General features: G+C 45.5%; 1 protein-coding gene across 5 annotated transcripts in view; it reads left to right on the top strand.

Moving 5' to 3' along the window:
• LOC110494673 (semaphorin-3F) overlaps positions 1-23,016 on the top strand; it is a 108,661-nt gene that overhangs the window by 73,439 nt on the left and 12,206 nt on the right. For 3 of the 5 annotated variants that reach the window (XM_021569947.2, XM_021569946.2, XM_021569945.2), the window contains exons 3-10: positions 70-230; positions 331-393; positions 4,924-5,043; positions 6,843-6,929; positions 8,702-8,795; positions 10,007-10,126; positions 12,919-13,058; positions 14,302-14,416. In XM_021569947.2, the coding sequence (XP_021425622.1) occupies positions 70-230; positions 331-393; positions 4,924-5,043; positions 6,843-6,929; positions 8,702-8,795; positions 10,007-10,126; positions 12,919-13,058; positions 14,302-14,416 (900 nt within the window). The remainder of the gene's footprint in view (positions 1-69; positions 231-330; positions 394-4,923; positions 5,044-6,842; positions 6,930-8,701; positions 8,796-10,006; positions 10,127-12,918; positions 13,059-14,301; positions 14,417-23,016) is intronic. The other 2 variants (XM_021569949.2, XM_021569948.2) reach the window with 1 other exon arrangement.

The following is a 23,016-nucleotide window of genomic DNA, read 5'->3' as shown; positions in this document are numbered from 1 at the left end:
GCACTTTACGGCCACATTGTTCATGACTACAGTGATTAAAACTAATTATCTTCCTCTCCCTCGCTTTAGAGCTGAGATCTACTGGCACTGCCCACCACTTCTCCTTCCTGCTCAACTCAACAGACTACCGTATCCTGCGTATGGACGAGGACCACGACCGCATGTACGTGGGCAGCAAGGACTACATCCTGTCTCTGGACCTGCACGACATCAACAAGGAGCCACTCATAGTAAGAGATGACCCACTCCATTATTGATCCTAGCTAGACCTGCTGGATACTGCATGTCTAGCACTAAAACTAACCTGCTTCTCTCTCTCCTCTCTCTCAGATTCACTGGCCTGTGGCTCCTCAGAGGAAAACTGAGTGTGTTTTGTCTGGAAAGGATATCAACGTGAGTACCATACTCTCTCAATCATCTTGACATGTGGGTTAGTTGTGCTCTTGGTGTAAGAAATGGTCTAGTTTTGAAAGAACTGTATGGCTGGTTTTAGTGGCCGCCAAAGGGCTCCTGTCAGAGAGACTTGGATTCAGGACTTCACTTTGATCACTTTGTACTGTTTTATTTTGGCAGGTCAATCATCAGAGGACATTGACGTTATAGAATGTAGTATGTATGGTTCTAGGAACAATGGAAATGTGACAGTTATTAACAAATCCACAATAAGTTACAATTACCCTGGCACAATTCATCAATACACATTCAATACACATTTCCCATATAATGCTACTGAAACGGTTTAAACTTAAATAAACAATATGCAAAATGCTGAAGATAAGTAGCCATGGGCAAGCAATAGGGCAGTGCAGCACCAACAGTAAAGTTAAAGAACATCATCTATAAGGCACAAACTACAGAACAAATCAAAGTACATAGTCAGACAAAGCATCAGATAATAACTCACTTTTGGTCAATGACGCATTCTGCTGGTTCTTCATCTGAGGGCTGTTGCTTGGTGTGGTGTTCGTCTTCGATAAGGTTTAACAGCGGTTGGCATCCAATACATTGTGCATTACCGCCACCAACTAAACTGGGGTATAAATCCATTATACTTTGCGTGATAAATTTTTTTATAATAATAAATCAATTCCCTGCCATCTCCCTACACCCTACACTGATTAAAAACCCACCACCCTATTCCTCTAGTTAAACCTATCTGATCCTACCTCAGGCCACCGGCCTGGGAGGACGGGACACCGCTTCTCAACACACCCTGTAACTCTTCTGACGTCAAAAGCTCGTACACCCAAATACTTCTCTGCAGCTGCCACCGCAACCTCTATTTTCTGCGATGTACGTTCCATCCCTGCAGTACAATAGATTGCTATGAGCGCTAAAAAGCCAATCTTACTGAATACACAGTATATCACTCATTGGCCTATCCCTCTGTAGTAGCACAGATCTACTACTCACACGAATCCTCTCAGGATCCCTCTCCCTTGACCCATCTTCCTCTATTTTCTTCACTGTCTCAGCACACGACACCCTCTGCACTTCTTAACCCTGGTAACCTCAACCTGCCTCTCTCTCACTGGACATTTCTGATCCCAGCCCCATGGGCACCCCTACAATTACAACGTACCGCTTCTTTCCCTAATGCTACACTTTCCTTTGTCTCATGCCCTTCTGCACACTTCTCACACCTAGGATCCTCTCTCATACACACTGCTGCCACTTGCGCATAAGCGTGACACCTTTAACAATGTAATGGATTAGGCACAAAAGCTGGTATGGGATAGCGGAAATATCCTAACATCACTTTGTCTGGCAAAGACTCAACATCAATACTCAAAAGAACAGACAATGAATCTTCTGTTTCACCACTCACGCCATCCTGTCTGCGTTGCACCAAATGACGAGCATCACAAACACAGGGAATTTCTCCTTCAGTTAGTCCACTTTCACATTTCCCGCTACCCCAGTAATCACTCCATTCAATAGCCGTCAGGTGACTTGCCAGGTGACTTGGCGGCCATTTTGGAGAGGCACTTTGATAGTGAGTTGGCAATTAAACATGGAATAATCCGCAACAGTTTACATTATGCAGCCATATTCCATCATTCCCTTCCCTTACCCCTTTGAATCATGATCTGTTAGGGTGAGAAGGACTGTAGCTGGAGGCTAGAGCTCCTGTTTTACCACATCTGTTTCAGAGGGTTAAATCCTGCACATACACTCACACACACACCACAGCCCCCCGTGGACCTGAGAGCACCATTTAAATTCATATCAAGGTCTGATCCTCCTCTGATTTCTCTTTTGATTTGTTCACACATGTCAACACCCCCACACACAGCCCTAAGGGTGTATTTGGGCAGTGGCATGCAGGATGGAGTATGGATAATAACCGTGCTCCCCTGCTAGTTTTCAGAGAGCAGACTTCTGTTTATCCAACTGGAATGTTCATTTAGATGCGCTCGCTGACCCGCACAGCTCACCACCTCGGGCCCCTGTGTGTGTGTGTGTGTGTGTGTGTGTGTGTGTGTGTGTGTGTGTGTGTGTGTGTGTGTGTGTGTGTGTGTGCGTGCGGGTTGGAATTCCAACACGGTAATAATAAGAGAGAAAATTGGCTGTAAACATCTTGGCAAACCCCCTCTTTATGTAATGACAGATTATGACATTTCAAAAGCAATTCAAAGGGGATGTCATTTCAGGCAAGAGGTCAAAGGCAATCATGCACACTGCACTCCCTGTGGGGGAGCACAACTTTGCAATGAATACCTATACCTACACACACACACACACTGGCCCTGTATCACTGTGGTCAGCATGGAGGCCTGGTCCTGTATCACTGTGGTCAGCATGGAGGCCTGGTCCTGTATCACTTTGATCAGCATGGAGGCCTGACCCTGGAGACCTGGTCCTGTATCACTGTGGTCAGCAGCATGGAGGCCTGGCCCTGTATCACTGTGGTCATTATGGACGCCTGGCCCTGTATCACTGTGGCCAGCATGGAGGCCTGGTTCTGTATCACTGTGGTCAGCATGGAGGCCTGGTCCTGGAGACCTGGTCCTGTATCACTGTGGTCAGCATGGAGACCTGGTCCTGTATCACTGTGGTCAGCATGGAGGCCTGGTCCTGGAGACCTGGTCCTGTATCACTGTGGTCAGCATGAAGGCCTGGTCCTGTATCACTGTGGTCAGCATCGAGGCCTGGCCCTGGAGACCTGGTCCTGTATCACTGTGGTCAGCATGGAGGCCTGGTCCTGGAGACCTGGTCCTGTATCACTGTGGTCAGCATGGAGGCCTGGTCCTGTATCACTGTGGTCAGCATGGAGGCCTGACCCTGGAGACCTGGCCCTGTATCACTGTGGTCAGCATGGAGGCCGGGTCCTGGAGGCCTGGTCCTGTATCACTGTGGTCAGCATGGAGGCCTGGTCCTGGAGGCCTGGTCCTGTATCACTGTGGTCAGCATGGAGGCCTGGTCCTGGAGGCCTGATCCTGTATCACTTTGATCAGCATGGAGGCCTGACCCTGGAGACCTGGTCCTGTATCACTGTGGTCAGCATGGAGGCCTGGTCCTGTATCACTGTGGCCAGCATGGAGGCCTGGTCCTGGAGACCTGGTCCTGTATCACTGTGGTCAGCATGGAGGCCTGGTCCTGGAGACCTGGTCCTGTATCACTGTGGTCAGCATGGAGACCTGGTCCTGTACCACTGTGGCCAGCATGGAGGCCTGGCTGGTGTTAAGGCAAGGGTACTGGCTGGGGTTAAGACAGGAGGGCTGGGTGTGGTTGAGGCTTTGGGACCAGCTGGGGTTAAAGTATGGGGACTGGCTAGCGTTAAGGTAGGGGCACTGGCTGGGGTTAAGGCTGGGGGAATGGGTGGGGTTAAGCCATGGGCACAAGCCATGGGCACTGACTGGCATTAAGGCAGGGGCAGTGGCTGGGGTTAAGACAGGGGGGCTGAGTGGGGTTGAGGCTGAGGGACTGGCTGGCATTAAGGCTGGGGGACTGGCTGGTGTTAAGGCAGGGGGACTGGCTGGCATTAAGGCTGGGGGACTGGGTGAGGTTAAGGCAGGGGGACTGGCTGGTGTTAAGGCAGGGGGACTGGCTGGTGTTAAGGCAGGGGGACTGGCTGGTGTTAAGGCAGGGGGACTGGCTGGTGTTAAGACAGGGGGACTGGGTGAGGTTAAGGCTGGGGGACTGGCTGGTGTTAAGGCAGGGGGACTGGCTGGTGTTAAGACAGGGGACTGGCTGGTGTTAAGGCAGGGGGGCTGAGTGGGGTTGAGGCTGAGGGACTGGCTGGCATTAAGGCTGGGGGACTGGCTGGTGTTAAGGCAGGGGGACTGGCTGGCATTAAGGCTGGGGGACTGGGTGAGGTTAAGGCAGGGGGACTGGCTGGTGTTAAGGCAGGGGGACTGGCTGGTGTTAAGGCAGGGGGACTGGCTGGTGTTAAGACAGGGGGACTGGGTGAGGTTAAGGCTGGGGGACTGGCTGGTGTTAAGGCAGGGGGACTGGCTGGTGTTAAGACAGGGGGACTGGCTGGTGTTAAGGCAGGGGTTTCCAGACAGCTGGAAGGAGACATCATGGGCCACTGCCTTATCCTGTTCAACGTGCGTGTGTGTGTACCTTCAGATTAAAGCAGTCTGCCTATCTTTCATTGTTTTTCAGGGAAACTGTATTCATCCAACTTGCCTTGTAGTCAAATACGTTTTCCTGACGTGTGTAATAATATTTTTTAGGCTTGTGATAATTAAATTGTCAACTAAGCGAAAGGAATGTTTTCGATGGGCACAAGTGGAATACATAAATGTAACGGAGGTAGTTTGAGGTGGTTAGCTGAAGGTTATTACTCATCAATTGGACCTTTTGTTTTCCTCAGAAGGCTGAAAGGAGTCCAGAGCAGAATGTGTTTATCTTTCTGAAAATGTAATGATTATCCTTGTATCCTACTGACAGCGTTTTCTTTCTTGTCTCCGTCAGGGGGAATGTGGGAACTTCATCCGTCTGATCGAGCCGTGGAACCGAACCCACCTGTACGTGTGTGGAACAGGGGCATACAACCCCATCTGCACCTACGTGGACCGCGGGCGCAGGTCCCAGGTAACCAGAGACAAGATGTAGCCAACCATGGTCACACTCCTGTACTCCCCTCTTTCAGAGTCAGATCTGTCAATCAACTCAGGGTCAAAAAATCTCATTCCGCTCCTTGTCTGCTCCCCTTTTCACATTGATTTGCTCTATCCATGGTCTGGTGAACCCAGAGAAAGGCTCATATTGGTGCTTTTCCATTGAGACTTAGTGGGCCGCTAGTGTTTTATGTTAATGTAAACTCTATAGTGTAATTGTGTTTCCATCAGGAGTGTGACACTAAAGCCTTGTGGCGAGCAGAATCAACAACCTCTGCATCATTCAAGACTGTTGCTTTGTGAGTAGGTGTTAAAGTTCACAGTTAGCCATTGTTATGTAAATTAAAGCTACAAAAAGTACCCAGGGTCTTGCTTCCAAGTGAGAGCAGGTCCACCAGAGCCATGGCCCAGTGAGACACGGGTGCCGGCCCAAGTAGACGGAAACAGAAAAGTTTGAGCCTTTTGATGTAAAACACTGGAGTCAATCCTCAGTGGAAATGCCCCAATAGATAATGAGCTCTTCACAGGTGGTTAACTCTCCTTTATTCTGGCAGTTTGTGTCACACTGTTACAGTGACTCCTACTGGAGAGACAGCTAACTGCCACCATAGGAAGCTAACCGCCAGCTAAAGAACTGCAGGGAAGAGAATGTTGACTGTGTGTCTAAAACAACCAGGACTATCTTCTACTAGCGGCTGTCTCCTCTCCCCCCTCACCTGTTTATGTGTCGTGCTCTGACCTGTCTGGGAGGCTCTGAAAGGCCATCATTAGCGATGGAGCCTCTCATCCATCATCAGCCTTGTAACTCACCCCCTCCATCCATTCCTCCCTCTGTTTCTCCCTCTCTCCCTCATAGACCAGCGGCCATCAGAGATGCAGCAGCTGCTGTCCCCAGTGCACACTTACTGTTACTATCCTGCCTGTTTAGTCTCAACGCTTCATTGCAGGGCTTAGGTTTCAATGTACAGGCCAGTCATCCCCTTGACATTCATCCTCTCCCCCAGGCCCTGCTAGCTACATCGCTTGAACTGTAAAGGTTTTCAATGGTTAAAATTAGAGGTGTAAACAGAAACCATTTGTTTGGAAGTTCTCCCAGTTATCATTCCAAAGGCCTCACGCATGTTGAGTCCTCAGACAGCTCCCAAGGTTTTCCAGATATTACCTCACGTCTTCACTGAGTTCACTTTACTTTGAGCTCCTTTTCTGCTTTTCACCCAAATGGGTCTCATTTGTCTTTTTTATGTTGCTGAACCTTGTGTCTATGTTTTCATTTGCATGGCATGGCATGTTTTCTGTATGTATTTGGCAACCTAGATAGCTGCAGATTCTGAAACTTATCCATATTGATTTATTCACGTCACTGAACTCTCTCTATCGTGCTTTGCTTGACATAGTTCTTTTTTGTTACTTTTAGGTTCTCTTCTCATTGATTCTCATGGGGTGGCAGGTAGTCCAGCTGTTAAGAGAGTTGGTCAGTAGGTGAAAAATCTGTCTGTGCCCTTGAGTAAGGCACGTAACCCTAATTGCTCTGGTGTCTGCCAAATTTTTTACATGTACATTTTTTGAAATGTCATAGAGTCCACTCTCATTTCTTCTGTTGCGGTCATGGTTGTGTTTCGGTCATGGGTCTTTCTTTGAGCTTTTTCTGTTCTCCTTCTGGTCAACTCTTGGGTTGATTTTTCCACTGAGTTTCAGTTGGTTTTGGGTTGTCCCTTTCGGGTGCAGTCGATGGGACCCTCGTGGTAATCGCGTGGCACGTGTCCTCTTTTTTAGGCCCTCTACCTGCAGGCACCCCAGTCCGGAGGGAGGACCAGCCGGGCGGCAGACTTCAGCACTACGGCAGGGCCTGTGGAGTCAAAGGTGGGCCTACGGCCGAGGGGTGGCTACTGTAGCAAGGGGCTGGAGTCTAGGACCTGGGCTGAGGGGAGAATACTGTAGTAAGGGGCTGGGGTCTAAGACCTGGGCCGAGGGGAGGCTACTGTAGCAACTGGCTGGGACTTAGGCCAAGAGGAGACTACTTTAGCAACGGCTGGGCTCTGGGACCCTGGTTGAGGGGAGGTTACTGTATCAAGGGACTGCAGTTTGGGTTCTGGGGAGGCTACTGTAGCAAGGACCTAGGGTCTGGGACCTGGGGAGGCTGCTGTAGCAAGGAGCTGTCACCTGGGCCGAGGGAGGCTACTGAAGCAAGGGGCTGGGTTCTGGGACCTGGGGGAGGCTACTGAAGCAAGGAGCTGGGTTCTGGGACCTGGGGAGGCTTCTGTAGCAAGGGGCTGGGTTCTGGGACCTGGGGGAGGCTACTGAAGCAATGGGCTGGGTTCTGGGACCTGGGGAGGCTTCTGTAGCAAGGGGCTGGGGTCTGGGACCTGGGGAGGCTACTGTAGCAAGGGGCTGGGGTCTGGGACCTGGGGAGGCTACTGTAGCAGGGGGCTGGGGTCTGGGACCTGGGACCTGGGTCATGTGCCCATCTGGTGTCTGACAGGCCCTGTCATCATGTAGAGCCTGTTGACATCCAAAATGGACGCTGCTGATTATGATGTTGGAGAAATGGGGTCTAATCACATATTCTAAAATAAAATAAGCATTATTATTACCAGTCCTCAGGGGTACAGTAAGCTACTTGACACAAAGCAAATGTTGACACAAAGCCAATGCCGTCCTGGCTCATGGACTTCAGAGCCACTCTCCACATCTCTAACACTAGGAGCATGGTGGATTCGTTTTGGATCGCTCTCCTCATTTTTGCTCAAGCACTCCATTTTGCCAATAACTGACCTTATACACTTCAGACTCCCTTGCTTAAAGCTAATACAGGTGTGTGAGTGTGTTTTACATAGATGTTTGGTTCAGCACACTAACACAGCATTTGACAGACCTGTGCTTAGAAACAAGGACACATATTTGTGTGCCAACCTTTATTGGGATGACTCATGTACTGGAGGCAGCTCTGCAGGGTAGTCACTAGCTGGCATAGCCACAAAGTCATACAATCTGATTTTAAACCTAACCATAACCTTAACCACACTGCTAACATTATGCCTAAACCTAACCTTAATTATGACCAAAAAGCAAATGCTTGTTCTAGGGCAAATGCTGACTTTGCAACCCACCCATCTAGTAAAAATCACTCAGCTCTGCCTCCAGGACAAGACTCATCCCAATAAACAACCTGCATTCCCTGTATGTCCTCCTTGTGTCTGTATTTCCCTGCAAAGGGTTGCGTTATGTAAAAACCAAATCACTTGTAATACATAAATAAGGCCTGAATCAACTGTGTTCTCATGGAAACAACAGAATAATTGATGTTTACATATTTAATTGTTTCTGTCCTCACTTTATCCCTACCTATATGTACTTATCTATCTCAATTACCTCGTATCCTTGTACATTGACTCGGTACTGGTACCCCGTGCATATAGCCAAGTTATCATCAACTCGGTACTGGTAACCTGTGTATATAGTGTAAAGATATCATTAGTTATTGTCTATTTATTTCATGTGTTATTATCTTTCAATTATTTTTCTATTATTCTCTCTACATTGTTGGGAAGGGCCCGTAAGTAAGCAAGTCACTATTAGTCTTGTTGTTTTACCAAGCATGTGACAAAAAACATTTGATTTGCTATCTATTACAGGAATATATCTTCCGTTTAGAGCCAGGCAAAGTGGATTCGGGGAAAGGCAAATGTCCTTACGACCCTAAACTCAACAGCGTCTCAGCTTTGATCAGTAAGTGCCTGTTCACCTCTTCTCTCTCAGGTCACTTGTTCCAATATTGGAAGAATTGAGTGTCTCTGTTATTGAAACAAAAGTATTGTTTCCCCGTCAAGCTATATTCCTCTTCCCCACAAAGAGTCTTTATGGTCAGTCCAACCCCTGTGGAATCAATGCACCACTGGCAAGTCACACTAGATCTTGCTCATTCAAAAACTTCTGCCTCTTTTAAAACCATTTTCTCTTCAATTGTAGTTACCCTGTGACGATGTAAAAAATCCAATTGTTATACTATTCTCATAATCATAAAATTATACTGAAAAGTGAATTGCTGTATTGAGAAGTATTCATCTATGTACTGCACAGTATATTTACTGTAATTTGTGGATAAAGGGAGTAGTATGTAAGTTCTCATATCAATAGGTGGCCTGGTGTTGACACCAGCTTGCAGACAGTTGGTCAGACTTAGCTGTTGACCTCTTCCTCTCTGGCATGGCTCCACTGACCTCCCAGCCACCCAGGGTGTGTGACACTTCGCATGACCCCGCTCTGTGACTTCCCATGTCATCCCACACCTAGAGCTGACCAGGGCGGAACTAACTAGCATCCATTTACTGTAGCGACTCAGCTGCTACATAACTGACCTACAACACAGCCAGTCATACCACAATAACGCAGATGCAAAACAAGGAATTATCCTCTTATACGGGGGCTTTCTATGTACCTCTCTTGACCCCAGTTTTTCTGCCATGTTTGGTCACCTTGCCAACCCACCCCAGTGTGAAGGGGTTCAATCTGATGGGATTATAGAAGGAAAATACTGTCTTGTCTTTCGGGAGATCTGTCAACACTCTAAACAGGTCCCATACTGGGGCAGCACCTGCTCACTCACACACTCAGCCACAAGCAACTGGTGGTGGGCATTTCCCAGGCCTCCACCCCACACTGCTTACCATGACCAGACCAGGGCCAAAGACTACATCCCCACATCCTTCCCCAGGTCCCCAGTGTCTGCCCTGGGATCTCCCTCCTCACTGTCCTGCCTGACCCTGGCCACCAGCTGGTTGGTTATGTGGAGGGGAGGGGTACCATGTGTTATTGTCCTACAGAAAACAGGGCCATATTCGTGATAGCAGTCACGAATCACCTATGGTTTACCTCCTGTCAACCGATAGATTTTTTACTTTCTATAACATTCCATTAATCTCTTTTTCTCTGATTGACAGATGGGGAGCTCTACGCTGGGGTCTACATTGACTTCATGGGGACAGATGCGTCCATCTTCCGTACTCTAGGGAAACAGACTGCCATGAGGACGGATCAATACAACTCCAAATGGTTAAATGGTAACGTCTCACGTCTCATCCTGACAGACATCATCTCTCTATGGCATTTGTCTTTATATTTCCATCAGGTATCAATTGATTCCTCAGTCTCTACATTCCTGTTCTGTCTCATAGCACCTCTGTGTGTCATACTGTTTATATGGTCTAAGCCTCTAGCTGTTTCAGCCATTAAAAAGTCAACAATACCTATCACATCAATACAGTAGGAAATGCTTTGTCACGTTTGTGCTGTAGCCAAGTCTTCTATGGTTCGTTGTCATGCCATACATGTCTGGTAGCATTTCATGTCTGGGATGTATGGCATAACAATTAATTACATTAGAGTTTGCAAGAGCATATTGGCTACCCAACCTCAAATACCTTGTACATTGATCTGCTACTAGACGCCCTGTGTACACATAAGTGCTGCTGGGTCGGTGTGTTTGGGAAGTCAGTGTGTTTGGGAAGTCAGTGTGTTTGGGAAGTCAGTGTGTTTGGGAAGTCAGTGTGTTTGGGAAGTCAGTGTGTTTGGGAAGTCAGTGTGTTTGGGAAGTCAGTGTGTTTGGGAAGTCATTGTGTTTGGGAAGTCAGTGTGTTTTGGAGGTCAGTGTGTTTGGGAAGTCAGTGTGTTTTGGAGGTCAGTGTTTTTGAGAGGAAAGTGTCACCATTGATTAGTAGGGCTGAGTCCACGGCAGGAGGTACTCCCCATCTCCGTCCTGTTCATCAGTCCCAAGGCCACACTATGTCGTCCTGATCCATCCTGCTTTCCCCATATGGGTTCATATATCCCACCCCCAACATGGTCTACCCCCCATATGGGTTCATATATCCCACCCCCAACATGGTCTACCCCCCATATGAGTCCATGTATCCCCCCCAACATGGTCTACCCCCCATATGGGTTCATATATCCCACCCCCAACATGGTCTACCCCCCATATGAGTCCATGTATCCCCCCCACCCCACACCCCACATGGTCAACCCCCCATATAAGTCTACCGTCCCGTAGCACTCACCTCCGTTATCATGAAGTGCTTTGAGAGGCTAGTCAAAGGCCACATTACCTCCTCCCTCCCGACACACTTGGCACTCAACAATTCACCTACCGCCTTGATTGATCCACAGACAACACAATCGCCATTGCACTGCACACTCTCCTCACCCACCTGGACAAAAGGGATGCATATTTGAAGATGCTATTCATAGACTTCAGCTCAGCCTTCAATACCATAGTGCCCTCTAAGCTCACCACAAAGCTCATGGCCCTGGGACTGAATTCCTCCCTATTCAATTTGGACCTGGACTTCCTGATGGGCCGCCATCAGGTGGTGAAGGTAAGCAACGTTACCTCCTCGACACTGATTATCTACACAGGGGCCCCACAAGTGTGTGTCCTCAGTCGCCTCCTGTACTCCCTATAAACCCACGACTGCATCAAGTTTTCTGATGACAGCAGTTGGCCTGATTACTAACAATGACCAGGCGACCTACAGGGAGGACGTATGCACTCTAACGGCATGGTGCCAGGAGCTGATTGTGGTCTTCAGGCGGAACCAGGCTGGGTCATCCCCATCCTCATCAATGGGGAGACGGTCAGAAACTTCAAGTTCCTCAACGTGCACATCTCTGAGAAGCTGGAATGGTCAACCCACACGGAGAATGTTGTGAAGAAGGCACAACAGCGACTCTTAAAACTCAGGATGCTGAATAAATTCTTCCTGTCCTTGAGGGCCCTCACAGTGTTCTACAGGAGCACCATTGAGAGCATACTGTTGGGCTGCATCACAGCCTGGTATTGCAACTGCACCACCGCGGACTGCAAGGTGCTACAGAGGGCGGTACACTGCCTAACGCACCATTGGGTACACTGCCTGCCCTACAGGACACCTACAACACCAGGTGTCGCAGGAAGGCCAAGAAGATAATCAGGGACCTCAGCCACCTGAGCAATGCCCTGTTCTCCCCGCTTCTCAGACGCGGACCTTACAGGAGCATCAGGGCAATAACTTGAAGACTGGCCAAAAGCTTCTACCCCCAGACCATCAGGCTGCTGAATAACCAATAGGCACCTGCTCCCCCTGTCTCCCTCCTGCCCCCAGACTTCCTACACTGCCCCACCCCCCCAATGGACATTTATCACTATTACAATGTAAATATGTATATATTATTATTTTTATTACTGTTTTTTCATTCACTTCTCACTTCCTCCCCTGCTGCTCCCCTTATGGGCATTCCCCAACAGATTCTTACCCTGCCCCCACCACCCAATGGTAATTTATCATTGCTACAATTGTAAATGTGTATATATTATTATTATTATTATCTAGATTTTTTCTCATTCACTTCTCTTTTCTTTTCTTATTTTAATTTGATTTAGACCTGTGCTGTTGGAGCCCTCAGCATAAGATTTTCACTGTACCCAGTAGTTCCAGCTGCATCCCTGTGACTAATGAACTCATCTCTAACCTATTCTATGTACTCCCCCATCCCACCCCCCACATGGTCTGCCCCCATATGGGTTGTGTCTGTTGCAGCAGAGAGGACAGGATCAGTTTGATTTGTCCAGCAGTGCCCTATTCAGTGAGCTATCATGGGGAAGAGAGGTTGATGCCATATTGTGCTCATTCAGTGAGATTAATAAAACTGATTTGGAATGTAGTGACGTGTGCTCAGCTTGAGGCCTCAACTGACTCTCACTAGCATCTGTCTCGTCTTCAACTCTCTCTCTCTCTTTCTTTCTTTCTCTCTTTCTTTCTCTCTCTCTCTCTCTATCTCTCACTCTTGCTCTCTCTTTCTTTCTCTCTATTTTCAGATCCCATATTCATCAAGGCACACCTCATCCCAGACAGTGCTGAGAAGAATGATGACAAGCTGTACTTCTTCTTCCGGGAGAAGGCTTCAGAGATGGGCCAGAGTCCCATGGCCCAGTCCAGGATAGGCAGGATCTGTCTGGTAAGTGGCCACACTACCACATTATCTGCAAATGTTTTCTTACTGCAATTGTGAGGGTTTGTCTCATATTGTGACCTCTGAGCCTGCAAACCCAGTACCCTGCCACTCCTGATACTGAGACATCCCCAGAGTAGAGGGGTCTCCTTGGAAAATCCCCTTAAATCATCACTGCCCCCCACTTCCTCAACAGCCAATGAGGAGTCTAAGAAAACCAAACTAAATGGAATGCTTGTTGTCCCCTCTGTTGGAGTGGGAGAGTTTGCCTTTGGCCTCCAGTATATACACATAAACACAGATACACATAACACTCTCAGGGTAATGTTGATCTAATGATGTACGTATCCAGTGGCTGCAGTGACTCAGAACATTGTTTACCCTTAGAGGGGGTCAGAGGGTAACCCTGTGCTGTGTGCAAACCTTCCCCCTCTTGCTGCACGTCTCATATGGGACCGTTGGGACATTGGTCCTGTCTGTCTCTGGATCCTAAGTCACTGTCCTATAAATCAAATCAATGTATTTATAAAGCCCTTTTTACATCAGCAGATGTCACAAAGTGCTTATACAGAAACCCAGCCTAAAAACCCAAACAGCAAGCAATGCAGATGTAGAAGCACGGTGGCTAGGAAAACCTCCCTAGAAAGGCAGGAACCTAAGAAGAAACCTAGAGAGGAACCAGGTTGTGAGGGGTGACCAGTCCTCTTCTGGCTGTGCCGGATGCTGATTTTTAAGAGTACATGGCCATTAAGGACAAATTCTCTGATGACGCTCACTGGAAATAACACTACTGTCGTAGATACAGTATACACACAATACATGGTAGAAAGAGTGCTCATGTTGATACAATTTCAGAGTACATAACATTTTTTTGTTGGAGCTACAAAACAATGAAATATTCTAACCTTTGCATGATGTTCAGTAGCATATTACTCCAATATAAATTGTTGCAAATATAGGATTCTATGATTTTTAACTTGGACATTTCATGATGAAGACGTTTCGTAATGTTTTGCAAGGATTACTGGGCTGTGAGTAATTTTCCCTGGGCATCACCTCCCTCCCCACCTCTCTGTAGGGGCAGGCGTCTGTCCACAACAGATGGGGTGGACAGACTGATCCACAGATCTGATGTTTTCACTCTCAACTTCTCTGTAAGCTAGTATTGGCTGCTAGTTGTCTGTATCAAACAGCTGTTGGTTTGAATCTGTGGACCGGTCCACTTGTTGTGTTTGTCTCCCCCCTGCAGAATGATGATGGTGGACACTGCTGTCTGGTCAACAAGTGGAGCACTTTCCTGAAGGCCAGACTCATCTGCTCTGTGCCTGGGGTGGACGGCATAGAGACCCACTTCGATGAACTCCGTAAGTAGGCATCATTTCCCAACAGTGGTGCACCTAGTTGTTATGTTCTTACAGTAACTTCACAATGCTCCTCAAGCGTTGTCCTACCCTCAACTGTTAGACACTGAACATAGTCTGCTCCACTCCACCTAAAAGAGACAGTGTGTAAAAGGACCAACCATCAGTTCAGAACCCACTCTCTGTCATCTTTCTGTAGTATCTCTGTAACATCTGAGTTCTTCTGAACTGTTCCAAACTGCACTAATGCACATTACGCACTGCAGAATTTTTTTTTTTTTTAAACAACACTGTCAACAGTTTAATTAAATATGTTTGGTTGTGAAAACATGTTACTATCAATGTTCCTGAACAGATTTCACTTGGTTTCGCAAACTAAGCACTGGGTAGCTGCAGGAACAGGGTTGGAGAGCCCATGGCATACAGAGTTTGGGCGGTATGGAGCTAGAGGCTTTCTACTGCTACTATATTTATTTCTCAGATGCTAAGCACATTGCTCCGCTGTAAAACCAGAGAAGCCTACCTGGCAGAAATGAAAAGGGAACCAAAGGAAAGCGCTGAATACAACAGTACCTTACCGTGAAATGCTTACTGACAAGCCCTTAACCAACAATGCAGAGTTAGAGTTAAGAAGAAATGTATAAAAATAGGTCCTGGATGGCAGGAAGCTTGGACCCAGTGATGTACTATTTGATATGGATGACATCGTTTTACCCCGACCCCTGTTCCTACCTATCTGATGATGGCCATTTTAAATCAAAACAAATTTCAAATATTAGTAAAGGCGAGATTGAATTGAAAATAGTCTGATGGATGAGAATGTTATCACTTAATGAGAGAACAGCATGTGCAGCCTGAGGCAAGAAACAGAGCGAAAGTGTATTTTATTAGACTTTTTCAAATCATCAATATGATGAATATGAGTGGCATCATGTGTTTTGTCATATGTCATATATCATATTTTTTGATTTATAAGACATTCCAAGGTTTGTATTATTCTCAACTAAAGTTGTCAAATTACTCTAAATCTAGAGTATAAGATCTGTTTTAAATTATCACTTTTACACTCAACATAGCCACCTCACATGCGCACTCGCTCAGGAATGGGAAAAATATCCTTTCTATTTTATTCAAATAAGTTAAATTACATTGAACAAAAATATAAATGCAACATACAACAATTTCAAAGATTTTACTTAGTTACAGTTCATATAAGGAAATCAGTCAATTTAAATAAATGAATCTCAAAATATATGTATATACAGGTACAGTTGAAGTTGGAAGTTTACATACACCTTAGCCAAATACATCTAAACTCAGTATTTCACAATTCCTGACAATTAATCCTACTAAAGATTCCCTGTCTTTGGTCAGTTAGGATCCCCACTTTATTTTATGAATGTGAAATGTCAGAATAATAGTAGAGATAATGGTTTATTTTAGCTTTTATTTATTTCATCACATTCCCAGTGGGTCAGAAGTTTACATATTCTCAATTAGTATTTGATAGCATTGTCTTTAAATTGTTTAACTTGGGTCAAACGTTTTGGGTAGTATTCCACAAGCTTCCCACAATAAGTTAGGTGAATGTTGGCCCATTCCTCCTGACAGAGCCGGTGTAACTGAGTCAGGTTGGTAGGCCTCCTTGCTCGCACACGCTTTTTCAGTTCTGCCCACAAATCTTCTATAGGATTGAAGTCAGGGCTTTGCGATGGCCAATACAATACCTTGACTTTGTTGTCCTTAAGCCATTTTGCCACAACTTTGGAAGTATGCATGGGGTCATTGTCCATTTGGAAGACCCATTTGTGACCAACCTTTAACTTCCTGACTGATGTCTTGAGATGTTCCTTCAATATATCCACATAATTTTCTCACCTTATGATGCCATCTATTTTGTGAAGTGCACCAGTCCCTACTGCTGCAAAGCACCCCCACAACATGATGCTCCCACCCCAGTGCTTCACGAATGGGATGGTGTTCTTCGGCTTGCAAGCTTCCCCCTTTTTCCTCCAAACATCACGATGGTCATTATGGCCAAACAGTCTATTTTTGTTTCATCAGACCAGAGGACATTTCTCCAAAAAGTACGATCTTTGTCCCCATGTGCAGCTGCAAACCGTAGTCTGGCTTTTTTATGGCGGTTTTGGAGCAGTGTTTTCTTCCTTGCTGAGCGGCCTTTCAGGTTATGTCGATATAGGACTTGTTTTACTATGGACATAGATACCTTTGTACCTGTTTCCTCCAGCATCTTCACAAGGTCCTTTGCTGTTGTTCTGGGATTGATTTGCACCTTTCGCACCAAAGTGCCTTCATCTCTAGGAGACAGAATGTGTCTCCTTCCTGAGCGGTATGAAGGTTGCGTGGTCCCAGTGATGGTTGCTTCTGTACGCCTATGTAGATATTCCATGAAAAATCTGCCGTTTCCAGCTACAATGGTCCTTTACAACATTAACAATGTCTACACTGTATTTCTGATTATTTTATGTTATTTTAATGGACAAAAAACAAGGACATTTCTAAGTGACCCCACACTTGAATGGTAGTGCATATCTGAAATATCACATTTACATAAGGATTCACACCCTTTACTCAGTACCATGTTGAAGCACCTTTGGGAGCGATTACAGCCTTGAGTCTTCTTGAGTATGACGCTACAAGCTTGGCACACCTGTATTTGGGGAGTTTATCCTATTCTTCGCTGCAGATCCTCTCAAGCTCTGTCAGGTTAGATGACACACGTCACTGCACAGCTATTTTCAGGTCTTTCCAGAGATGTTCGATTGGGTTCAAGTCCGGGCTCTGGCTGGGCGACTCCAGGACATTCAGAGACTTGTACCAAAGCCAATCCTGCATTGTCTTGGCCGTGTGCTTAGGGTTGTTGTCTTGTTGAAAGGTGAAACTTTGCTCCAGTCTGAGGTCCTGAGCACTCTGGAGCATGTTTTCATCAAGGATCTCTCTGTTTGCTCCGTTCATCTTTCCCTCAATCCTGACTAGTCTCTGAGTCCCTGCTGCTGAAAAACTTTCCCGCAGCATGATGCTGCCACCACCATGCTTCACCGTAGGGATGGTGCCAGGTTTCCTCCAGATGTGACACTTACCATTCAGGCCAAAGAGTTCAAGCTTGGTTTCATCAGACCAGAGAATCTTGTTTCTCATGAGAGTTTTTAGGTGCCTTTTGGCAAACTCCAGGGGCTGTAATGTGTGGTTTTTGTTCTGACATACACTTTCATCTGTGGGACCTTATACAGACAGGTGTGTGCCTTTCCAAATCATGTCCAATCAATTGAATATACCACAGGTGGACTCCAATCAAGTTGAAGAAACATCTCAAAGATCATCAGTGGAAACAGGATGCAGCTGAGCTCAACTTAGTGTCATAGCAAATGGTCTGAATACTTAGTATGTAAATAATGTATTTTTTTGTTTTATTTGTAATACATTTGCAAAAATGTCTAAAAATCTGTTTTTCGCTTTGTCATTATGGGGTATTGTGTGTAGATTGATAAGGGGAAATATTTAATCCATCTTAGCATAAGGCTGTAACGTAAGAAAATGTGGAAAAAGTTAAGGGCTTTGAATTCTTTCTGAATGCACTGTGTATATACAGTGCCTTGCGAAAGTATTCGGCCCCCTTGAACTTTGCAACCTTTTGCCACATTTCAGGCTTCAAACATAAAGATATAAAACTGTATTTTTTTGTGAAGAATCAACAACAAGTGGTGCACAATCATGAAGTGGAACGACATTTATTGGATTTTTCAAACTTTTTTAACAAATCAAAAGCTGAAAAATTGGGCGTGCAAAATGATTCAGCCCCCTTAAGTTAATACTTTGTAGCGCCACCTTTTGCTGCGATTACAGCTGTAAGTCGCTTGGGGTATGTCTCTATCAGTTTTGCACATCGAGAGACTGAAATTTTTTCCCATTCCTCCTTGCAAAACAGCTCGAGCTCAGTGAGGTTGGATGGAGAGCATTTGTGAACAGCAGTTTTCAGTTCTTTCCACATATTCTCGATTGGATTCAGGTCTGGACTTTGACTTGGCCATTCTAACACCTGGATATGTTTATTTTTGAACCATTCCATTGTAGATTTTGCTTTATGTTTTGGATCATTGTCTTGTTGGAAGACAAATCTCCGTCCCAGTCTCAGGTCTTTTGCAGACTCCATCAGGTTTTCTTCCAGAATGGTCCTGTATTTGGCTCCATCCATCTTCCCATCAATTTTAACCATCTTCCCTGTCCCTGCTGAAGAAAAGCAGGCCCAAACCATGATGCTGCCACCACCATGTTTGACAGTGGGGATGGTGTGTTCAAGGTGATGAGCTGTGTTGCTTTTACGCCAAACATAACGTTTTGCATTGTTGCCAAAAAGTTCAATTTTGGTTTCATCTGACCAGAGCACCTTCTTCCACATGTTTGGTGTGTCTCCGAGGTGGCTTGTGGCAAACTTTAAACAACACTTTTTATGGATATCTTTAAGAAATGGCTTTCTTCTTGCCACTCTTCCATAAAGGCCAGATTTGTGCAATATACGACTGATTGTTGTCCTATGGACAGAGTCTCCCACCTCAGCTGTAGATCTCTGCAGTTCATCCAGAGTGATCATGGGCTTCTTGGCTGCATCTCTGATCAGTCTTCTCCTTGAATGAGCTGAAAGTTTAGAGGGACGGCCAGGTCCTGGTAGATTTGCAGTGGTCTGATACTCCTTCCATTTCAATATTATTGATTGCACAGTGCTCCTTGGGATGTTTAAAGCTTGGGAAATCTTTTTGTATCCAAATCCGGCTTTAAACTTCTTCACAACGGTATCTCGGACCTGCCTGGTGTGTTCCTTGTTCTTCATGATGCTCTCTGCCCTTTTAACGGACCTCTGAGACTATCACAGTGCAGGTGCATTTATACAGAGACTTGATTACACACAGGTGGATTGTATTTATCATCACTAGTCATTTAGGTCAACATTGGATCATTCAGAGATCCTCACTGAACTTCTGGAGAGAGTTTGCTGCACTGAAAGTAAAGGGGCTGAATAATTTTGCACGCCCAATTTTTCAGTTTTTGATTTGTTAAAAAAGTTTGAAATATCCAATAAATGTCGTTCCACTTCATGATTGTGTCCCACTTGTTGTTGATTCTTCACAAAAAAAACAGTTTAATATCTTTATGTTTGAAGCCTGAAATGTGGCAAAAGGTCGCAAAGTTCAAGGGGGCCGAATACTTTCGCAAGGCACTGTATATATGGATTTCACATGACTTGGAATACAAATATGCATCTGTTGGTCACAGATATCTTTCAAAAAAAAGGTAGGGGTGTGTATCAGAAAACCAGTCAGTATCTGGTGTGTCCACCATTTGCCTCATGCAGCGTTACACATCTCCTTTGCATAGAGTTGATCAGGCTGTTGATTTTGGACTGTGGAATGTTATCCTACTCATCTTCAATGGCTGTGTGAAGTTGCTAGATATTGGTGGAAACTGGAACGTGCTATCATACACGTGAATCCAGAGCATCCCAAACATGCTCAATGGGTGACATGTCTGGTGAATATGAATGCCATGGAAAAACTGTGACATTTTCAGCTTCCAGTAATTGCGTACAGATCCTTGTGACATGGGGCTATGCATTATCATGCTGAAACATGAGGTGATGGTGGCAGATGAATGGCACAACAATGGGCCTCTGGATCTCATCATGGTATCTCTGTCCATTCAAATTGCCATCGATAAAATGCAATTGTGTTTGTTGTCCGTAGCATATGTTCATAGCTTATACCATAACCCCACTGCCACCATGGGGCACCCTGTTCACAACGTCGACATCAGTAAACTGCTCGCCCACACAACGCCATACAAACTGTCTGCCATCTCCCTGGTACAGTTGAAACCAGGATTCATCCGTGGAGAGCACAATTCTTCAGCGTGCCAGTGGCCATTGAAGGTGAGTATTTGCCCACTGAAGTCGGTTACGACCCTGGTGAGAACGACGAGCTCGCACATGAGCTTCCCTGAGATGGTTTCTGACAGTTTGTGCAGAAATTCTTCGGTTGTGCAAACCCACAGATTCATCAGCTGTCCGGGTGGCTGGTCTCAGACAATCCCGTAAGGTGAAGAAGCCAGATGCGGAGGTCCTGGGCTGGTGTGGTTACACGTGGTCTGCGGTTGTGAGGCCGGTTGGACGTACTGACAAATACTCTGAAACAACGTTGAAGGTGGCTTATAGTAGAGAAATGAACATTAAATTCTCTGGCAACAGCTCTGGTGGACAGTCCTGCAGTCACCATGCCAATTTCACGCTCGCTCAAAACTTCAGACATCTGTGGCATTGTGTTGTGTGACAAAACTGCACATTTTGAGTGTCCTTTTAATTGTACCCAGCACATGGTGCACCTGTGTAATGATCATGCTGTTTAAGCAGCTTCTTGATATGCCACACCTGTCAGATGGATGGATTATCTTGGCAAAGGAGAAATGCTCACTAATAGGGATATAAACAAATTTGTGCACATTATTGCACATAGAACATTTTAGAGAAATAAGCTTTTTATGAAAGATTTCTGGGATCTTTCATTTCAGATCATGAAACATGGGACCAACACTTTACATATTGCTTTTATATTTTTGTTCAGTTTATATTATTCTTTCTATAAAATTATATAATATAAAATAATGGCATGAAATGTATAAACATATATTGTCCGCTAAATGATCTAGATTATGGATTTATTGTGATGTTGTGTATATTAAATTGATATATTAGACTTTTTTTAAATGTTGATGTTCCCAAGACGTGTATCAGCGGCTTGTATGCTGGAGGCCTGGAGAAGCTAAACGTTCTTCTGATGGTTAACGGTCAATTACCATGAGACGGGCAGTCATTTGTTTGATTTTTACCGTCTGACAAAATGTCGTGATTGAGAGCCTAGCTGGTAGAGAGTGAAAGCATCAATGTGACGCCATGACCCGGCGAATAGAAAACAAGAGTATATATGGATCTGCTGACAGATTCCACATGCACCACCATAGCCAAGCACAGATTCCTCACACACAGTAACTCTTCCATTGTGTTTTCACTGAAATCAAATCAAATTTAATTGGTTTATATACACATATTTAGCTGATGTTATTGCGGGTGTAGCGAAATGCCATCTCTTCAGCTCTGCTCTCTGGTATAGTTTTGGTTTAGCGCAAAAAGGAAATCAGCAATGAGTTGATGACTGTTACAATGTTGTTTGATTAATTATTCTGCAAGGTACAGAATGTCCGTCTGTACCAATGGGTCTGTACACGTTCTGCACCTGTAAAGCAACACAGATGGGAATTCTGAGGAAGGTACTGCAGTGGTTAAGATATCGCTGTCCCACCCAGCTGTGGACATCAACATCACTCCTGTATGATAAGCAGATCTGGGATCAGGTTGCCTTAATAAGACAACAGTGGAAGTGCTGAGAGTAGAGGTGTGTGTAGGTGTCTAGGGACGACTGGTAATGAGGCGCAGGGCTTTAAGGTCTCTGGATCAGTCAGGCGAGCACCCTGCAGGGTTAGAGGGATCATCCCTGCCTGTCACTCACATCTCTGATGACTGATAGCTCACCATCTAAGGAAAACATCAGTGAAATGCACTGTGTTGAGGAAGTCTGACTCTGAGGAGTCTCCTTGAAATTATCATGAAAACTAGTTATTAGTGGGACATATTTCATTAGCGGTCCAATGCAATCACAATAACTGATGTGATTTTGTTTTATTGCAGGTCATTTATTTTTACTGCTGCCATCAATCATTACTTGATTGTGTTTGTTATATATTAGGCCTGTAGCCTAGTGGAGGCTCATTTCAGCCTTAGGCTGAGGGCTGTGAACGACCAGTTGTTTTGATACAGCATGACTACCCAAACCACACACTTATGTTCAGCAGTACTCAACTCTTACTCAATGTCCATGTCTATTTTTCTTACTTCTCTCGTCTTCCGTCAATGTCATCACCTCTTTAACAGTCCCTCCTGCAGGTCAATAGGTTTCCCTCAGTCTGAGAGCAGTCTGGGACACACTCAGTGAGGTCATACTAGGCTTGTCACTGCTGAACGTACAGCTATCCATCACACGTGACGGATGTCTAAAGTCTCTATCATAAAGATGGAATCCGCAGTAGAGGGGAACAGTGCCACTGACCACCCCACAACCGTTGTTTGTTTTTTTGCAGTACATATTGTGCTCTTCTATCGCACATGCAATGATGTCAGAGGGGAAAAACAGTGTTGGTTGTTTGCAATAACGTCTTTATTGTTGTAACATTGCAAGCGGACGTGGCAGTTTCACTGTAAGGATTACAGTTTAATGGTGGAGCCCAAAAGAGCCATCTGAGGGGGGCTGAGAGGGGGTGGTGAAAGGAGGGCTGAGAGGGGGGCTGAGAGGGGCTTTCAAACAATTAAGGAGCAAGAACAAATATAGCGATTCTAATGATAAGCCTAACCGTCTTCTGGTAGATTTAAAGGCTTTCCCAAAAACCTTCTCAATAAAATGTTAACTAGCTACAAAGTAGTTTATGTCTACCTGGCAGAATGATATCATGATTATTTCCAGCAATCCAGTGGCCATTTTATTTTG

Source organism: Oncorhynchus mykiss, chromosome 17 (assembly GCF_013265735.2).
Source record: "Oncorhynchus mykiss isolate Arlee chromosome 17, USDA_OmykA_1.1, whole genome shotgun sequence".
NCBI classification, from domain to species: Eukaryota; Metazoa; Chordata; class Actinopteri; order Salmoniformes; family Salmonidae; genus Oncorhynchus; species Oncorhynchus mykiss.
Note: the sequence above shows the minus strand (reverse complement) of the source record. Positions and strands in the feature narration are given on the sequence as shown.